This window comes from Grampus griseus, assembly GCF_964374135.1.
Source record: "Grampus griseus genome assembly, chromosome: 3".
NCBI lineage: Eukaryota > Metazoa > Chordata > Mammalia > Artiodactyla > Delphinidae > Grampus > Grampus griseus.
This window is the reverse complement of record NC_139019.1, coordinates 35,076,540-35,097,603: the sequence shown is the minus strand read 5'-3', so window position 1 is coordinate 35,097,603 and position 21,064 is coordinate 35,076,540. Positions and strand designations below refer to the sequence as shown.

Sequence of the window (21,064 nt, the reverse complement as noted above, 5' to 3'; positions counted from 1 at the left end):
GCTAGCAACGCTTGCTCTAGTCAACCTGTGTGTACCTCTGCAACACAGAATAGGTAAAATTGCAGGGGAGGTTCAAAGGCAGGACAGGCTTTAATGTAAATGTGGCTCCACAGGGCACACCAGCTTTTACATGGAGTTTCCTTGTTAATGAATATTTAATGCAGAACATTCTGGAATAAAGTTTGGAAATTCTGATACTTCCATAGTGGTCAAACCTATCTCCATGGTACTAGCAGGTAATTACTCAGGCAGACATATTTCTATCTAAATATGCAATGTCAGATTTAGAGCTTTAAACAGGGGTTCATGATTCTGGGAATGGTTCTTCTTGAATCAACAGACCTCAAATGAGCCGATCGAGGTCCACTTGAAGAATATACTCAGGACTGAGCTTCCTGTGTTATTCTCTAGTGTCTGATATTTGTGGCTCTCCTTCAGGAAATCTGGGCTAGAATTCTTGTCTATTTTTTTGTCTGATTGTTTGCTATCACTGGAGCGGGTATGAAAAAAGGCGAAAATAACAGGTGTCTGTAACAACTTCAATTAAGTTGCTCATTCAGATTTCATACCCAAGTGTAGACCTAAAAAATGATTAATACCTTAATCAGTGCTGAACACGGTCAGCACACACCTTAAACACTCCTGGCAAAGCTGCATGAATATATGTCATTGGGTGAAGGAGAATTAGTCACAATTAGTCAAACGGGAATTGCTATTACAGAGCTTCAGCTGTGTAGTCCAACTGGTTTTCTATGGCTTGGGTCAAAGGCAGCCCTTCCTTCCTTGGGGCTCCCATAACATTCTGTGCATGTTATATGCATACATTCGTTATGGGATGTCTTACATGATTGCTCTTTTTCTTCTAAGTTCTCTGTTTACTCGGCACACCTTTCAGCCTCTCAAGGTTTATTTATTTAAAGGTGTCCACCACCTGCTTCAAAAAAATCTTAGGTTGAATGAATGGACAGATAAACCAGTGAAAAGATAAGGGCTGCATTGTAACTATATGTATACATTTTTTCTTTACTTTTAAAAGTCTATAAACACGCTTTGTCTAATTTGACCCCTGCAACAACCCTGGGCACGGTCAGGTCAACATGCAATCACCAGATCTAGGGCAGTGGTTCTCAACTGGGGGTCATTTCCCACCCCCGGTGCCCCCTCACCCAGGAAACACTTAGCAGTGTCTGGAGATGTTTTGCTTCTTACAACTGAGGGTGGAGGGTACCACCTAGTACCTAAAGGTCACGGATGCTGCTAACATGTTACAATGCACAGGACAGCTTCCACCACAAAAATTTATCTGACCTGAAATGTCAATATTGTCAAGATTGAGAAACCCTCATCCAGGCCTTCGATCTCTAAAACTATTGTAACCCTATGTTCTGTGAGCTCCTGTCTGACATATTTTTCTGACTAAGTATGTCCTAGAAGAAATCACTCAGTGTACCGTATTAAACTACTCCTTGCATTCAGTCACCTTACTCAAAAACATACAAACTAACCAGAAAGTATGGGAATAGCAAGTTCGTGGTTTGATTCCCAACTGCTGATCCAGGATGAATGTTTGGTTTGCCCACCATGTTCTTTTAGAGAAGGCACTTGGGCATAGCTTGGAAGCACCTGGGTACTTTCACGCATTTCAAGAAGAATAATTTTGCTGTCTAAGCTCTCTTAGAACATTTACAAGTTCGCCTGCTTCTTGTGATTAAAGCTCCTAGAAGGACAGCTAGAGAGGTCTAGATGGATTTAATTATCAGCTGTTTAAAAGAAAACCCAGTGTCGAAATACTGGCAAGTTAATTCCACCTTTTGCCTTTGAGAAAATCATACGTGACCTGCTGGGGGGGAGGGGGGCAGTGGAGCAGGAAATCACGGTACCGCAGTGATAAGAGAACTATAAAGAGGGGGCTAGCAATCCCTTTTGTTTGTCACAACTGAATTATCTTTCTATAACTTACAAGAATGATTCCCTAGCTTCCTAAGTGTAGTGGAGTAACACATTTGGGTCTTTTCTAACTCCATCTCCAGCAGGATTGTGCATGTTCTAGTGAGTATGAATCCCAACAACACAGACGTGCAGAGAACAGGGAGAACAAAGCCTTCTTAGGGATCATCTTATCCACTGATTTTCTGCCTTTTAAAAAATTTCCTGAACTATTCATTCATACCTGGAAACTTACTGTGTAAAATCAAAATGATTACATGAAGCTGTGTTTGGACAAGAGTGGAGGACAAGAGCGGGGCACCAGAGCGCCCTGGCAGGTCAGCGCTGCTCTCCCAGACTTTTAACCCCAGCCCTGCCTGACCTAGCAACTCATCCTCCTTTGGGGTAGTTGCAGTAGGCATAAAATACTTTCTAGGAAAGCAACCTAACTGTCCTCTTTCTTCCCCTCTCGAAGGGAAGGTAAACAAAGAAGAGCTTAGCCTTTACAAAAAACCTATCTCTTACCAATAACTATGCCAGGTCATCTAACCTTCATGGATGGCTTTCTGAGCAAGATATTATTACCCCTATTTCAAGATGGGAAACGGATATGCTGAGAAATGACTCAGTCACAGAGTTGAAACTTACAGAGCTGAAATTCATACATGCACATGTTTGGTTCCCAAAGTCTACATTTTTGGTATACTATTTCTCCATGCTTTCTAAACACAGTTGATTAAAGCCCTCCTCAACAGGATACATTTTGAAAACAAATACCTTGCCATTGCCCCTTCATCACCCTCAGACTAAACATCTCCAGTTCCTTTTGTGTGATTTCAAGAGTTTTCACCATTAAGATTATTTTGTTCTGGTTGATCAATATCTTTCTTAAATCTCGATATCTGGAACTCACCGGATTATTCTAGATATGCTGTGGCCAGTGCAGAGTCCAGAGGACTGGTGATTTACTTGTTCTAGACCCTCTGTTTCTATTAAGGCAGGCTGAGCTATCTTATCTTACTTTGGTAGCTACACTGTAACAGGTAGAGTTAAATTATATATTTGCCATGAGCTAAATAATTTCAAGTCTTTTACAGAGGACTTGCTGTGAGCCGGGACTGTCACTTCATTTATGATTTTATAAAACCTAAACACAGGCCTTTACATTTATCCCTATCAAATTTTATCTTGCAGTTTTTGGCCCACTACCGAGGCTGTCAAGATATCTTGAATCCTATGTCTGTGATTCAGCACATTAGCTATTCATGGCTTTGCATCATCCGTAGATTTGGTGAGTCTGCCTTCCTTGTCCGCACACTAGTCACTAATTTAAAAAAAAAAAAACGCTCAGGAGCAGAAAGTCTATCACAAAGACCTTCAGACAGGGCTTGGCATGAAGGAATCCCTAGCTGGGTACGACATCCGTATCTGAGAAATAACAGAAAAAATAATTTTGGAGTTGAGAGGGACAGATTTGATTTTTTCTCTCTGAAAAGTTTTATTCATATATCAGCAACTGAGTTTATAGAAATTAACAGCTTTTGCCCATAACCACAGAACTGATTACTGATGCAACTGGACTCATAACCCAGAGGTGGTGACTGGTTGATGTTCTTTTCCCATCACACCATTAGGTGAGATCACTGATGGCAAGAAAGACACTCCAAATTTGTTTTTAAATAATTTCTTGGTACAGTTTTCTTTTCTGACAATGTGCCCCTTTACCTTAAAAGGGCAACACAAAAATAAATTCCAATGAATGGAAGACTCTTGTTCATATAAGCTTGGTTTCAGGTCCACTGATTTGTATGGACAAATCTTACCAGAAAATGGTGTAGGAACAATGTTATACCAACACAAGTCCTGTGTACAAAATAGGGAATGTTAATACAGTGACGATGAGAAAAGCTGTGGGTAAGGAGGTACAGTCTTAGAAACAGGCAAAAGTACATGCTATAATAGTGAGCGTGTGTAGTAGAATAATTCTCTAGGTATGTTAGTAGATGGCTTTCCTTTACTTTGACAGCTTCTGCATTCGTGGAGAATCCAGGAGTGATCAGAAGAGAAAATCCAGAGTTGATTTCATAAGACAGTTCTTGAACCTCCTTAGAACAATGCAGGGAGAGCCTTGTACACATAACAGGGCTGCACAGTACCAGACGGGGCTGCCCAGTGGCCCAGGAGGTACCTTTCAAGGATTTTTTTTCAAAGGAGAAGAGGTGGCACCTGTCCCCACAAACTTTGGCTACTGATATAACCTCGGGGAGAGATGCCCATTTGCTTTGAGGAAACTACCCATGCCTCATCATAAGTTTTACATTTGTATGTAAGTATATGTAAGTATCAATACTTATATATGAAACAATGAGGTCAACATTAAAAGTCAAAGTACTACATTAAACTTAATGAATCTGAATCTTAGAGGATTTACAGAAGGAGTTCATGGAATCACCTCCTGTTGCTTTGACATAGCTATGATTCTTGACCTTGGCTGAGTAAGTGAAACACATGCAACTTCCAGAGTTCAGCTGAAATTCCTGCAGAGGTGAGTACTACAGATAGTTAGGTGCCACGGAAACCCTAGGACACGTGAGGCAGTGTAGTGTGCACTCTGGGGTCAGACTGCCTGGATTGGACTCTCACGTTGGCCTTTGCTAGTTATGTAAACTAGTTACATAACTATTCTTGGTGTCCTTACCTAAAGCAGGGTAATAATGGAACTTTCCTCTTACCATTGCTGTGGGAATTAACCAAGGTTACAAGTATAAAATACTTAAAATTGGATCCATGAAATGCTTCTATTTTTATTGCAATGAACTGGTTTTAATTCTCTCTCCCTACATCCCCAGTTCACCTGGTGACTAACCTGGGAAACTGTGTCTCATTCCTCTTGGTCTCATGTCTGCCATATGGCAAATGCTCAAAGAACGCTCGTTGAACTCAACTGACTTGCCCAGTGTCACTCCCAGCATCAGCGTCAACTCACTCCAGACCCACTTGCTGGATTGATCAGATTCGATTTTATTAAAAGTATAAGAACTAGAGCACTAAGGTTTTTATCACACTTATCCTCTGAGCATTCACTGTTAAAACTATAAATATAGAACAGTGTCCTGTTTCCTAAAAGTTTATGCCATCATGCCTTAGTTCTATTGTTGAAAGCACCTTAAACATTAGAATCCTCTTCTAGACAGTTTTCTGGAGTTATTATTAAAATTATCTTTAGCTTCCAAAACTTCCTTGTGCAACTGAACTGCTCCTTTTAGGCATACATTGTTATAATTCAAATTCTACGTATCTGTTTAGTTCGCATGTTTATTTAAGGCCTCAGGGTTTGGAGTAACTCAACCTGAGGCCAATAAGAGTTACCAGTTGTTGACTACTTATGTGCTTTTCCTGTGTCATCTCAGCAGGTGCTTTACTATTGTTACCTCCTTGATGGTTTTAAACAAGTTCTTTTCCTCCCATTTAACAGAAGAGAAAACTGAGGCTCAGAAAGTATAAGAAACTACGAAAGCCTTTGTAGTACATGCTGTCAGTGCTCTGCTGATATAGATCCCATAACCATTTATGTGCACATGGACTCCCTGTGTGCTTTCACTCCCAACACCCAGCACCTGTGTCTCTGTCGGCACCTGGAGCCATCTTGACCTGCACTTGGAGAGCTGATAGTGTCTAGGAATTTATGACCTCTAAGGGTCGCCCTTAACCATCAACTGAGGGCTGTTCTGGACAACTTGAAGCACTACTTCTAGAGGGGACCGAGTCAGATACCATCCCCACCATCCACCTCACCGTGGGATAGCACTTGACATTGCATTCTTGCTTGTTTTTTTTTTTTTTTTCTTTTTTAGCCTTTTCCCTGTCTCATTTCCCTACTCCCTGTCAGTTTCCCCCTGGAATATTTTTCTAATAATTCACTGTCATTTGAACCCTTGTCTCAGCATCTGGCTTCTGGGGAACTCGACCTAAAAAAAAATCACACAACTCATTAATGATAGAGCTGGGATCCAAACCCGATTCTGACAAAGTTCAAGATCAATGCTCTAAAATCCCCAATCTAGACTGCTTCTCCTGACGATGGCAGAGAAGATGGAAGCAGGAATCAGATATGACTGGTGCAGAGACGTGCTTACTGGTCCTACCCCCTAAGCATCTCTGTATGTTCTCTGAGTACCAGCCAAGGCCATCTGACCAGCCTCTCTCCTCACCCTCCAGAGAGTTCCTCCACAGGCCCCCTTTACCCTCTGATGGTCTAAGCCTCTGGCTGATTGCTGCTGCCCCAGGGAAGTGATAGCCAAGGGCAGGGTCACAGAACCAGAGGGACACTGTGTATAACCCAATCAAGTGCAGCTCAAACTGGGCTCCTAGCAACTAACTGCAGAAATCAATCAATGGTATTTATTGAACACCAACTGTGGGCTCAGTGACGCCACGGTCCCCTCACTTCAGCCTGGAATTTCAGCCTCTTCCTTCTACCTTCTCCTTTAAGGCATCCATTGACTCTCTGCCACGTCAAAGGCTTCTGACTTTGGGTTTATAGCAACCCACTCTCAACCAACATGTTAGAGAAATGACCCTCTGCCCAAATTTGACGGTTAGGGAATAGTTTCATTTTAGAAACATCTCATGTTAATGCAAGTGCTACATATCCTTTGTCTTTAATGTTTTTTCCTTCAGGTAAGATTTTAAGACATAAAAATACAGGCTTTTAGTACCCATCCATAGAAATAAGACAAGACAGGTCATACTGGGGAGTAGCCACACTTTTGCCTTTCACACCTATAATGGCTATATAAACACGAGTTTGACACGCATATATGGCCATGGTATGCACAGAAGTTAATCTAGGTCTTTCTATTCCTCGATAAGAGCTTTCCAGGAAGTCAGGCTTAGTGATAGCTACAAAGGGAGAGAGAGCTAGTCAGCCATGCTTATGAAGTTCAGAGCAAACACCCAGAGACTATGGTGCTGGCGTGGCTCACAAGGGAAGTTGGGCACAATCACAAACCAGTTTGCAGACTTGGCCTGGGCTGTATGAGCACAGCACCTCGGTACTTCACTGCATTCTCCACCTCACAAGCTAATCTGGCCCGACTGTGCCCTGACATGGGGCAGGGCTCTTTGACTGGTTCCCCCACTTCCCCGACTGCCCTGCTCTCTTTAAAAAAAAAAAAAAAAAAAAAAAAAAAAAGCATGGTGCTTCCTGCTTCAGCCAGGGAAGCAGCTGGCCCACTGGTTGGGTAGTGGAGGGAGGAGGATTGGTCCTGAATGTTACACAGCCACAACATGATCCCTTCCTAAAAAACTGAGCTCTCAGTTTGGGGGAAGCCAAGGTGTGGTAAACATCACCAATTCAAACTCCACTAATGTAAGTCTATTAATACTTAATAACACACAGCTATCCACAAGTCAAAAATTCTGAACGTTATTTCTCCTTTTACAAATTTGCAAGATTTTACTCAAAGATTAGATTACACAAAAGACAACTTTTTTCCATATTCATGGATGAAGAAATTAAGGATTTTATCATATACCTGATTTAATTTTGAGAGTTTCATACTTCAAGATGGGCTCTCATGGGAAACTGGGAAAACCGGATATTCAAGGGATGTGGCTGGGAAAACTGATCTAGCTCTCCCTAAGATCCCTAGTCATGGTCTTTCGTAATCTGAAGTTCAATGTCTGAAGGGGCAGAGAAAACTTGAATCTGGAATCTACAGGCCTCATTATACCTCTCTGTCAATATTTGAGGAGATTTAATCAGGTAGGTGGGGCACAGATAAAGGTGGTGTCGGGGGTAGGTGCTGGGTGACTGGTTTATTCAATGCAGGATGTTGGCCAGTAGCTGGTGCATGGGGTACAGAGTCCAGTCACCTGGGTAAAGGTTGGCAAGACTTATAAAGGGCATCAGGCTCCCAGGTGTTGGTGTGTTGGGCAAAGTTCTGACCCTGGGTGCATCTGAAGTATATAGCAGGAAAATGAGAGCATTCCATCCACAGGGAAAGGCCACAAATCAGGGCTTCGGGTAGGGCACAGGGATACTTGGGGCTTCTTGGAGAATAGCTTCTACAGTTGCACAGCTATTTCCAGACACTTTCTACTGGAAGGGCGTCCAAATCCAGCCTCTGCCCTGCTTAGGGCTGGACATAACAGAGTATTAGTGACAACTGTGGACAATTACTGGGAAAGTTCCAGGTCAGGATTTAGATGTTGATTCCCTTAAATAAAATGAAGATCTACTCCATGTGTCAGAATGCTAGAGGAGGGGATACAGGGGTGATCAAAACATCCTCCGTGAATTTTCAGGTCTAGTGAGTTTTAATCCATAACTATTTATCACACAGAGTATGCAATGGTCATTTTGTCAATCATTCGAAAACAAATTGTGTATATTTCAAGCTCAATCCAGAATTTGTCACATAACTTAAAACACAGATGTCACGACAACTTCATTTAGAAGAGAGACACAAAACAAATGTCGCCTCCCCAAACCCCTGATCCTCCACCACTGGCTGCCCTTCTGCCCATCCCTGTGTGCTGCATCTTGGGGAAAGCTTCTAAAACAACAAACAACATCCTGAAACATTCCCTCCGTGGTTGGGACATGAGCCTCCACGCTCTAATACCTGCAACCCTGCCGTGGAGCTGTAACACAGACACTGTAATTAGTTAAGGTTAAGGCTTAAGGCTGGCAAGTTGTGACAGAAACAGAAACAGAGATTCCTGATAGATGTATCTGATGAAATATTGCGGATTCATTTTGGACGAATTTGGGAAATACAGACCAGAGAAGACTGATTTGCAACTGAGGTTGAAGAAGTGCTCCAGGCCCCTGGGCCTCCCGGTCTGTGTAGTGCCGGCCAGACGGGGCACCACGGAATCCTCTCTGTACGATCAGTTGCATCCGATTTCAAAGTGTGTTTATGTCACACATCATCACCACCCTTATGCTGCTAACTACAGACGAGGAGGAAGCTTCGCTCTGAGTCTGAGGGATGACACTGATGACAGCCTGTGAGTGTTTCTGGAAGAGCCCAAATGGGACCCCGATGCCTGCTGCTTGTGAAAACTGATGGTGGTCCTTGGGCTGTGGCTGCTGGTGACTCTGCCTGATGACAAGTTAGACATCCATAACTATGTCTAGCAGGCAGTTACAAGGAGCAGGGGATAGGCCCCGAAGATGCCTTTGCGGGTGGCTCTGAACCGCCTAGAATTCTGTATCATCGAGTTTAAGGTTAAGGGTTTAAACTAAACCAAAGTAACACATTGACTTAAAATCAGGGTGAGAAGAAAACCACCACCCACAGCTTCTTCCTGAGAGGGTTTTCCTAGGGAAAAGATGCTGGGTGATTGAGGGACCCTGGGGCCCTAGTTGTGGAGCATATCAGGCAGGGAGAGGCTGGCCAGGCCAGTCCAAGCCAGTGTGGACTTCTGCACAGTTAAACTTGGGTTAGCTTCCACTAGAGGCAGAAACCCAGGTGTGTCAATGAACAAGAGCTGGTGGCCAGCACTACACATCACACACATTCCATTCAACCCCGTTCCTGTCCTCCCATAACAGGAGCCCTAGTTTAGGCTACTGAACCAAAGTGGCGTGGAGACATTTTGCACACCAGGACCGGCTCTTGTCCTGTAATGGTTGGCAGATGACTGTCCTATAATCTAAGGCAGAAGAATGGAAGTATGGTTCATCATTGGCACGTATGACCTGAACGTTTAAGGTTCAGGCTATCCTTGGGTGGTCCCAGTCCTTTTGATACTAATTAGCTGAGGCGCAAACCTCATCACTCACACTGCCAGCTGCTTCATAGAGGTGAGTCACGTAGCTACTGTGTACGCTTCGCCGACCTCCCAGATTCTGCTCAGTGCATAACTCTGCTGCCCTCGACTCATCCTGCGTATAAGTACATATTCTAGGGATGATCAAATATCTGGGGGTATGTCAAGGTCTCGGGATTGAGTCATGAATGTGCAGAGACTACATAGGTATGGAGCTCAGGCCTTTGATCCCACTGTGGACCCTCAGGGCACAGTGACCAAGCCATAGCACAGACACACTGCAGAGGGGAGCAGACAGCTGTGGGACCTGGGCTGGGCACAGGCAGGAGGAGCTCTGGGAAATGGCACAAAAGAAAGTTCGCCTAGATACTCTGCTGTCATCAGTCTCAGTGTTTCCCCCTCCACAGAGCTGTTCCGCGCAAGTACCACTTCACTGCTAATAGGCTGAGCTGTGTTCCAGGGCTTCACTCTATTAAAAGTGAGTCACTGCTGATGTTGATAACATGTAATTGGAAGAAATCCACATGTAATTGGACTCCGAGTACTCCGCAACATCTGTCTATAATCCATCTATTTTGTTTTAGCCACCACTGGCACACTTGCATCGTCTCTCCTAACCTATTACAACCATCTTCCTCCGCATTCATCGCTCTCCAATTCACTTTGACTCGATTACCGGCTGTATTTCCAAAAGGACAATCTAACAGTATTATTACCCTGCTTAAAACTCTTTAATAACCTTAGGGAGCCATGATTAAATTAGGTTTACTTATCTGTCTTCCCTTCTATAGACCACGAGCTCCTTAAAGGTAGAAACATAAATTCAAAATTCATCCTTGAATCCATAAACGTGCTCGATAAAAACTTGCTAAAAGTCCTCATCACACACAAAGGTCTATGCATATCTTCCACTGGCATCATCCAGGTAGACGAGACCAGAAGCTCCGTCGCCTGGCCTGCTATGACCTGAACTCTGGAGTCATAGCATCTGTGATACCAGGAAGACCAGGTGATGTAGGTCTGCTAATGTCCACGGCACTAGAAGAGACTAAGATTTCTTCCTGCCTCTTGAAGTAAAGACAGCAGTAATCTTAAGCTCTATGGCTTTCTCCCTCACTTCCAGTGTGCATTCAAGGAAAGTGCGCATTGTTCCTTCTTGAAAACATTTTTAACAGGTTCACGCTTCACTGTTTACCAACTGCAGCCATGACTGTAATACTTGCTTGAAATATATCCCGTATGTCCTGAAGCTCTTAGGGCTCTGTGGAGCTTCACCAGCAGAGGGGCATGAAAGTGTAAGGTTTATTTAGAAGAAATAAAATGTTCCTGCCACTGTGTCATTATTTCCTATCTGTTAGCAATGAGAATAGAGGTGTCTTTCCTTTCACACAAGTGCTGTGTGTGTTTGCATAAGTTTATGAAAAATGTTCAAAGGTATACAAAGAACATTATTTGGGGGATCCTGGTTCCTTTGGGACATGGCATCTCACTCCTAGTGTAAGGTTTTTATCTTGACTGGTATGGAATGATATTTAGAGTGATGAGATACTAATTATGTGCTTTGCCTGCAAACCATGCCATGTATATATTGGCACATATATATATGTGCATATGTGCCACATATATATATATATGTGCATATGTGCCACATATATATATATGTGCATATGTGCCACATGCCACATATATTACACGTAAATAGTTTTGTTTCTGGCTGCGCCATGTGGTTTGCGGGATCTTGGTTCCCCGACCAGGGATCAGACCCGGGCCCTGGCAGTGAAAGCGTGGAATCCTAACCACTAGACCGCCAGGGAATTCCCTGTATATGCTTTATATAAATATCACACACACACACACACACACACACACACACACACACAGAATACCATCATGAACCTCTTACCTGGCCTACAACTTTAAGAGCTATGACTTGCTTCCTCTCCAAAATACGACCCATCCTTCAAGACCCAGCAAGATTTGCCTTTTCCATGAAGCTTTTGCCATCTTTAGACCTTCTGTAATTTAACTCGAGTTCACTGACCTAAGTTTACGTCCAAAGGGAATAATTACAAAAGCAGTGCTCACGTGCCATGCACTCTGGACAAATTAATCGTACGCCTTCCACAAAGTAAGTGCTCAAAAAACCTCTGTTAGATGCTGTGTGTGTGAAACAGAGCCACTCATTCCTAGCACAGTGCCCCGTACATAGTGTAAACCCAGTGACTGGTTGACCTGTTCTCCGCGTACACCTCATATCTACACCTGTGCACGTCTTTTATGTTGTTCCTTTATCACACATGCTATTCCTGCAGCCACTCCCTGCTCTTCTAGGCCTTTCAAAGTCTTAAGCCGGTATTCTAATATCTGCTGAAATAACACCAACATCCCCTGTGAAGTTCTCTGTGCTTCACCACATCCTGAGGTGACTCTCCTCTCTTCACTCCTCTTAAAGAGTGTAGTCCAGGCCACTATTTCTATAGTGAATACATTCTGCCTCATACAGTAATTCGTTATACTTATTCCTGATCTCTTAAGTCATGATAAATTCCTTGAGGGAAGAATCACTGTTTTACTCATAGCCGTAATTTCAACCTTTAAAAATGGAAAGCTCTAAAGAAATATCTGTACATTGAATTTGTTGAATTAACTATTCCAGTCCACCTTCATTTAGCCTTTTTTTAGAGCATCTTGGCCATCCATATTCATCATACAATCTAGACCTTAAAACTATACAGTCTCTCATTAATTTCTAGAAGTTCCTCATATCCTAACTAGACTGAACTTCTTCAGGTCGGGGCTAGCCTGCTCCCACCTTACACTGCTGAGGTCAAAGAGGATGCTCACTTGTGGACCAACAGAAATAGGAGAGGTATAACAACGTATAATAGGTGCTCCTCAGAAGAATATTTGTATCCATTAAGTCTTTACGCACATTTCTCATTAAAATCATCTTTGCAGAAGCAGCAGTTTCTTTTTTAATTAATTTATTTTTATTTATTCTTGGCTGCACTGGGTCTTCATTGCTGCACACAGGCTTTCTCTAGTTGTGGCGAGCGGGGGCTACTCTTCGTTGCAGTGCGCAGGCTTCTCATGGTGGTGGCTTCTCTTGTTGTGGAGCACGGGCTCCAGGCGCACGGGCTCAGTAGTTGTGATTCGTGGGCTCTAGAGTGCAGGCTCAGTAGCTGTGGCGCACAGGCTTAGTTGCTCCGCGGCATGTGGGATCTTCCCGGACCAGGGCTTGAACACGTGTCCCCTGCATTGGCAGGCAGATTCCCAACCACTAGCCATCAGGGAAGCCCAGGAGCAGCGGTTTTGATGCAACCAGTTGACAGTTCAACCCTGTGAAGCCCTCTGAAGATGAAACGTTGTTGCTCATTCCTGATTTTGGAATAAGAAATTCTTCCTGAGAACACTTCTACACTGTTGGTGGGAATGTAAATTGGGGCAGCCACTATGGAAAACAGTATGGCAGTTCTTCAAAAAACTAAAAACAGAACTACTGTATGATCCATCAACTCCACTCCTGGATATATATCCAGAAAAAATGAAAACGCTAATTTGAAAAGACGCATGCATCCCAATGTTCATAGTAGCACTATTTACAATAGCCAAGACATGGAAGCAACCCAAGTGTCAACAGACAAACTGATAAAAAGGATATGGTATATATCTATACAATGGAATATTACTCAGCCATAAAAAAGAATGAAATTCTGCCATTTGCAGCAACATGGATGGACCTGGAGGGTATTATGCTTAGTGAAAAAAGTCAGACAGAGAAAGACAAATACTGTATGATATCACTTATTTGTGAAATCTAAAAAATAAAACAAACAAATGTATATAGCAAAAGAGAACAGACTCACAGATACAGAGAACAAACTAGTAGTTACCAGCAGGGAGAGGGGAGGGGAGAGGGGCAAGATAGGGGTATGGGATTAAGAGGTACTAACTACTATATATAAAATAGATAAGCCAAATGGATGCATTGTACAGCACAAGGAATTATAGCCATCATTTTGTAATAACTTGGAATGGAATATAATCTATAAAAGTACCGAGTCACTAGGCTGTACACCTGAAACTAATATAATATTGTAAATCAAGTATATTTTAATTTAAAAAATTAAATAAACTGTGGTACATCCAGAAAAAAAAGAAAAAGAAGGAAATTCTCTCTGAGAGTATGTAACCTGCCTTGAGGATCAGATGTAAAGACTAATTAATATTAAGGATGAAAGACAAACAGAGAGCATCAATTACAACACTTTAGCTAATACAATGGTGGCACTGTTCCATGCTTAGTTCTCATTAAATTTCCAAGAGGGCAATTAGACTTAATAAAAAAATCCTCTTAGGGCCAGCATATTTTAAATTGCACATCTGCCTAAGCAAGAAGAGCCCTGCTCGAGGCTTTAAGTGCCAACGTTCCTCAGGCATGCAGATCTGTCATCTCCTCCCAGCTCCCGGGCAGCTTTTCTCCCCATGATGCTTCCCAGTTCCTTTCCTCAGCTGTGCCACCTCTTCCACTGACTAAACTTAATTCAATGAATGGCTGGTGAAACTACAGTAGCATCTTTTTTTTTTTTTTTAAGTCCTCTCTTACATTTTTAGTCTGCCTCATACAATGGGAGAGAAAATAAAAATAAAGTGATTTGGGTACAATCCAGACCTGGCAGAAAAAGAAACACATGGCCCATGAATGTCATCTGAGATTCAATCCATGTCATATCAGGAGATCGCTCTGGCCGAACTCATCAGATAAGTGGCCAGCGCCAGCAACACACACACACACACACACACACACACACACACACACACACACACACACACGGCTCATGTTCAAACACACTCATCTGCACCTTCTTATATAAACATCATACCGCGTCCTTAACAATCCCCAGGACATTTTAAGGTAAGAATTTTGGAGTAGCCACATATTACAAAGGAATCTGCTTAGCCTACTAAGAAAAAGAAAAGAAGAAATTTTTTTCCTTTGCTAAATTACTTAGTATGTGTAAGTAATGTTAAACTATGTGATTTGTATTTACTATAAACCACTGCATTTTCTTATGCTCTGCTCCCCCCAAATAAACAAAGCAAACACAAAACTATCAAAAAGCAAACATAAAACCAGCTAATGGTTTTGTTTCCTCTATGAAGTTAAAGGCTTGCTAAAATGTCAAAGCAGTTGAAATAGGTGCCGTTTGCCGACTCTCTAGGTCAAAAATGTAACTTGAGCTCTAGTCTTTTAGCTGGGGATACATTTTAAATTTTCTTTAAAGATTTCCTTTGCCATACTTTTCATTTCACAAGTCTTTTAAATTCCTCGAGCCTTGCCCAGTGGAGTGAAAGTCACCTTAATGAAGAAAGTAGAGACCTAACCACCATGACTTTGGAATAGCAGAGGATCTCAGCTGTAATTCTTTGGCTCAGAACCAGGGTCTAAAACCAGCCATGGGAAAAGCTGCTGACATGGAGCCTGCAATTCCCTCCATGTTTGACTTGCAAAATGTTGACATTATAACACCAGAGAGACCCCAAAATATTTCAAACAATTATGACTTCTTTTCTATAAATATTTTTAAATTGTTTTAGGAGATAAAATAACATATTTTACACTTCTTGTTTTCTTAGTTACTCTGGTTGCCCTCAGCAGCTCACTACTAGGGATTTATTTTTGGCTCGAAGGTCAGGGAGGACATTTTAAGGCACTACTTCTGCTGCTAAACTGTGTTTTCCAAGATGAGCTGCCTGGTAAGTAGGGGAGTTGACCGCTCTTAAAGCAACAAGTGACTGTGGTATCACAGAATAGGAGAAATGATGATTTCTTTCTTTTGTTGAAGCTCAAGCAAGAAAAAAAATCAAGTACTCAAGATGATATTTTAAAACGTCTCCCACCCTCGTTACGAGCACAGTTTTCTTTCTGGGCAGAAAAATACTTTTCATTCCCTTTCATTTCTCTCCTGTTCCAGTTATTGCTGTGTGAGACCTAAGTTTGAATACATGGCAACTCTTCCAATAGGAAGAGGGTATAAAGAGGGAGGGAGAATTACAGAGATGGCCAAGGAAACTCGTGACTTTGACTATATTATCCAACTATTTCGGGTGTTTCCTCCTTCAGATTTAGCCAAATGGTAATCACCCAGAGAGTAACAGGTAAAATTTATTTGAAATCTGCAATTTCCACTCTCAGAGAATATGATTAAGAGGACTTAATTCTGAGCTCTGGAAATAAGCTATGATATCCTTAGTCACAGATGAGCTGAGTGATCAGTACGTTAATAATCCTTCAGTGCAATTTCAATCTCTCTCCCAGAGCCTGAGGACCAAGAGACCTGGCTTGCCTTCACCAGAAATGCCCTCAGCATGATTTGCAGCATTTATTTTTGACGTGGAAACATCAGATGCCAAAGCTGACTACTGTTTTCCTCCTAAAAACATCCCCAGAAACGTCCTCCCGGTTTGCGATTTTAAAGCTACAACAGGTTTTCTATTTACTGCTACTTAAAACTTACCTCTTCTAATTACATCATCCAGAGAACTCAGATTTAACAAATAAAGTTCAGTGTGGTTTCAAAACACTGCGGGTGGGAAGGGAAAAGCAGAACTCACCTGGACTCCCAGAAAAAGCATCACTTGAGCCTGCCACTGCCAAGGTCAACAGGAGCTGCCAGAAATCCATACCTGTAGGACCTGCGATCATACAGAGAGGAAGAAGATAAAGCTAAGCAATTAGAAGCAGACTATTTTCATTAAAAATTGTTTAAAGACTGGCTAAATTATGAAGGAGGTGACATGCACAGCAGCTCTAGAAGGAATCTTTGTAAGTCTTTCACTGCCCTAGAGTCTCACGTTGTCATACTTTTCATGAGCGCAAACAGCAGGTTGTAATAAATTCTACTTCCGGTGGGTGCCTGTCTCAGGAAATAACATGGACACTAGGGATTTTCACATCCTGGCCGGCAGCCATAGGACCACCACACAACAAATGACCCCCACGCATTGCTTCCATAACAGGGCCAGTGTGGTTCACTTTAATCTGATCTGGAAATAGAAACTCTTCAGCAGTATCACCAAGCAAGGGGCCTTGAGCTGGACGGCCCATAAAAGGGAAAACAAAACAACCCGCTTCAGTAGTAGTAAAACTTCTCCAGTGTGTGTCCCAGTGAACAAAAGAGCTCAATTAACACTCAAAACACTGCGCTAATGAGCCATCCTAAGGGGGTTTAACCACAAGGCAGCAGTAAGGAGGTGAGAAGCAAAAGAAAACAAAACACTGGTGCTTCCTAGGTGGCCTCCCCCAGGACACCTGGTGTCCTTGTGGGCTTCAGGAGGAATGTGGTCTCTGAAAGGCCCAGGAATGTGAACACCTCAGACTCTAAGAAGGGTCAGTTTGTGGCTGGGCTAGCCATTTGGAATCCCAAGTGTGGCCACACCTTGAAGCCTTTGGTTTGATGAATGGGGGAGCAGATCAGCATGCCTCAGCCAGCACACACCTTTACCTGGAGGAAATGAAGCTTCTTGGGAATAAATAAACCAGGTGTCCACCTCCTGGATCTCTAAAGAGACAATTTTGGCTGGCTTAAAACGAACTCAGCAGACTGCCCTTTGGAGAGCTGTCGCTACGTCTGACGACTAACGCCAACCACTTTAAAGCTTACCTGCAATATTTCCATGGAATGACAGTACTTTACAAGTCACTCAGGCAGATCTGATCATCACACTGGGAGCTCCACCAGTGCCTCTACTGGACTTATTTTTTTGACTGCACATTCTTGACAATAATAAAATAGCCCTCCGCTACCCCTAATCAAACTGAAACGATGAACACAAATGTTTGTTTTCACAGATAGTGGAATGCTGTGTTCCGGGTAATGGCTGTGTAATTCTGAATAGGTAGTAAATGTCTCACACTCTGCACTTTCTTTCTAGACAGTGGATGATGCATCATTTTAAAAAATTCTATATGATGTTAACGTTGTTAAAAAATTCTAAGAAGACATCTCTAGGTGAATGGAATCTCCCCCTGCGTCTGAATATCCAGGTGTAGCCCACATGCATGAGGATGCCCCACATACACTGCCCCATGCGGTCGTTCATAGGACTGAGTGTGACGGCGTAGACAAACACACTTTGCCAACTGTGAGAGTTCACACTAATGCGAGTTGTGGTTATTATAACACCCATGTTTTAAATTCTTAACCTGGAAGGCTCTGGGCTCGTGGCCTTGCATCATCCCCAGCTACTTTCACTGAGCATCTCTCCCAAGGTCCTTTACTCCTAGGTGAACAGGCCACTGTAATCGTAGTTTGAAGTCTCCAGCAGAAATACATAAAAACAAATACGTTATAGGTTGAAAATGCTATCCTCTGGGTAACTGGATATTTCCTTTTAAATTGTTTTACAAGTATTTTTTTGAGGAGGAAAAGCATTGAGGAACTGGATTCTGTACATAGTGCTACTTTTACTCGCCATCCCTCAACACACCATGTGTCGGCTAAGGAAGCCTCCCTCCTCTGCCACAGGCCCTCTTGATGTTGGGTTGTAACAGTGAGTCCCATTCCCAGGCAACACTGTATGCTCCCCAGCTGAGTAAGGATATGAACAGGTTTGCATTTCTCAGAAGGATGCTTCCTCTGGTTTCGAAGTTGGCAGATGCCAGAGAAAAGTGAATTTTGCTTCAGATGAATCGTAGTTGGCGCCCTCCCATCCCCAATCTTTTGAAAGCTGTCACCTACAAATGAACTTCGCCTCTTCCAAATAAGGAACTGATTATTGTAACAGTTTCTTTATGAGCCAAACACATCTCCACAGAATACATTCTATCTCACAAAACAAATTAGAATCCCCAAAGCAAAATTAACCAGAAACCTGTTTGCACACTCTGACAGCAGCAAAGGAGGTATTTAAAACGGCCATCCTCCCACATAGAAGAGAACAGTTCACTGCCAATGAGAGCAGGGCATAGGGACTCCCAACTCTAAGCCTCTAACTAGGGGACAGAGAAGAGGATAAAGCAATGTGGCTGGATTCAGTAAGGGTTGAGGGTTTCCTTAGACACTAACACTCCCAGTCCACTGTTGCTGGCTCAGTGGGGATAACTCCGAAAGCGGCCCCCTTTGCACTCCCCCCTCTCCTTGCACCCCCATAGTGAACTCTCTTTAGCGCCATCACGTGAACAGAACGTTCATTGGCCTGGGCCGATTTGACTGTAAGCTTTCCCCTTCAATGATGCAGGGCGCTGCATGGCAGCTTCTAGATGAGAGGGTTCTCTTTTATTAGGTTCTGGAGGAGATAAAATGTCCCTGGGAAAGGACAGAGTGCCAACACACAAAGTTTGGAACTTTAATCTATCAGTGACGTGCCAGATGTGAGCAGGAGAAAACCCCTTTATTTCCTTTTCCTGATATAATAATCTAACTAGAGGAAGGCATTGTTCAGAAGAATCTATTAAATTGTATCTTAGTCTATTGGGTTTATAAAGTTCGCAGTATTTTCCTAGGGAAAATCCCTCTCTAAATTTCTAATGATATTTATGCATTCTTTGGCCGTAGCCACATGGCACGATGTTCACTGGGGTGGGGGAAGGAGGCTTCTATTTTTGCAGAAGGGAACTCACACCATTCAGATCTCAATGCGCCTGAGGCATTTTGCCGGCTCCCCCTTCCTCAAGGGAGAGCCATTGGAAAAGCCCTGTGACCCAGCTGGCGTGAGTTTTAATTCTGTAAACTGCGTAGCACAGGAGGCCTCCAAATCAGTGAGGCCAATGATATACTTCTGTTCCTAGGCTATAAAATAGTCCATAAACACATGAGAAGAAATGGAGATTAAATACACTATTTTTTCCCAACATGTTAAAACCAACTCCAGGCAAAGAAAGCCATTGGTTCCATTCTCTTTAATTTAAAATTAGCAAGTATTTGTTGAACTACCAGTGGCTGCTAGCATTGTACAAGGCACACTGGAGAATATAAAAGCAATCAAAACCATTGAGAGAGAAATCACTACTGGATTTCAGAGATATCTACACAGAAACGATGAGTAGCAGACAAATTTAATGTGAAGACAAGACTATTTTGTGAAGAATCCCCACATCATCTTTATTAAAAGTAACATTAAAAAGTATATGAAGCCATACAGGAAAAAATGTGATCATATCTGGTTAGTAATTTGTCAGAGACAAAACGAACTACCACCCAAAACCACCTACACCCTCTGATTCTCTGATCTATATCAAGTACTTAAAAGGAAAATGGTCAAAAGCATCCTTAGAAGTATGATGTTAGCATTTTAAGAAGTGGGAGGAGTAAAATAATAGATTTAGGAGCTTGTAGCTCTGTTATGGCCAAGTAACGAAGAATATCAAAATGGCAGCTGAATTGATCAGAAATAAGAAGTTTTCTCAAATGTCTGTTTTACTGGTCTAGTGATTCTGCTATGGAAAGAGCGAGAGCTGATTTAAAAAACCCCAACAGAAGCAGAATAGTTTATATTGCAAAACCAAGACTCCAGGTAGATAACCTAATAAATGTGTACTTTCTAATGCTAGGTTGATTACTAATGAAATATTGCAAAACTGAATCTCATTGATTTCCTGGTGAAGCTTTTCTAAGAACTCAGCACTGAAGAAGGGGGAGGCTCACCCCAAAGAGTATTTGAAATGATCCATTCTAGTTAGCTTCAGGCACTTATTTGAACAGTTTGTATCTGGAGTTCATGTTATTATCCACTTTTTGGTGGTGGTCATTTGAAAACTGGTCAGACACAAAATGCCTTAGGTCAATTTATCTCCTTCCCATCAGTGAGGGAGAAGAAATTCACAGACATTATTGATATCATTACTCTCGCTGAGATTTCTCTCCTTGAAGGGATCCAGTGGGGAATACAGGATGGGAAAGTAGTTTAAATGTGTACAGTATGAGGGGAAAAATAAACTTTGGGAGTGGTGTATATAATATGTCTCCATTTTTATAAAAAAACAAAAAAATAGAGCATATATGGTCACCTGTGCTGACCAGTTCCGCTACTACCAGTCACCTATAACTACTGAGTACTTGAAGTGTGGCTAGTGCAACTGAGGAATTAAATAAGCTAAATTTTAATTAAATATTTCAAGTAAATAATTAAGTATATTAAGAACAGATTGGGTATGTAAATCTTTCTCAACTGTACATTTTATAAAACCTAAGTACAGATCAAGTGTTTCTGATGAAAAGTTAGCATCTAAATGGAGATGTGCTGTAAGTATAAAATATACATGGATTTTGAAGGCTTGGTACAAAAAAGGATGGTACAAAAAAATATTGGTACAAAAAAATATTTCAATAACGTTTATGTTGACGATACGTTAAAA

General features: G+C 42.2%; 1 protein-coding gene across 4 annotated transcripts in view; it reads right to left on the bottom strand.

Annotated features, from left to right (window-relative positions):
• The window catches only part of GHR (growth hormone receptor), a gene marked incomplete at its 5' end in the record, with an annotated part of 274,696 nt that overhangs the window by 138,113 nt on the left and 115,519 nt on the right, over positions 1–21,064 (bottom strand). For 3 of the 4 annotated variants that reach the window (XM_082652630.1, XM_082652631.1, XM_082652632.1), the window contains one exon: positions 16,324–16,404. In XM_082652630.1, coding sequence (XP_082508756.1) covers positions 16,324–16,393 — 70 coding nt within the window. Of the gene's footprint in view, positions 1–16,323; positions 16,415–21,064 lie in introns of those variants that run through there. The other variant, XM_082652629.1, reaches the window with a different exon arrangement.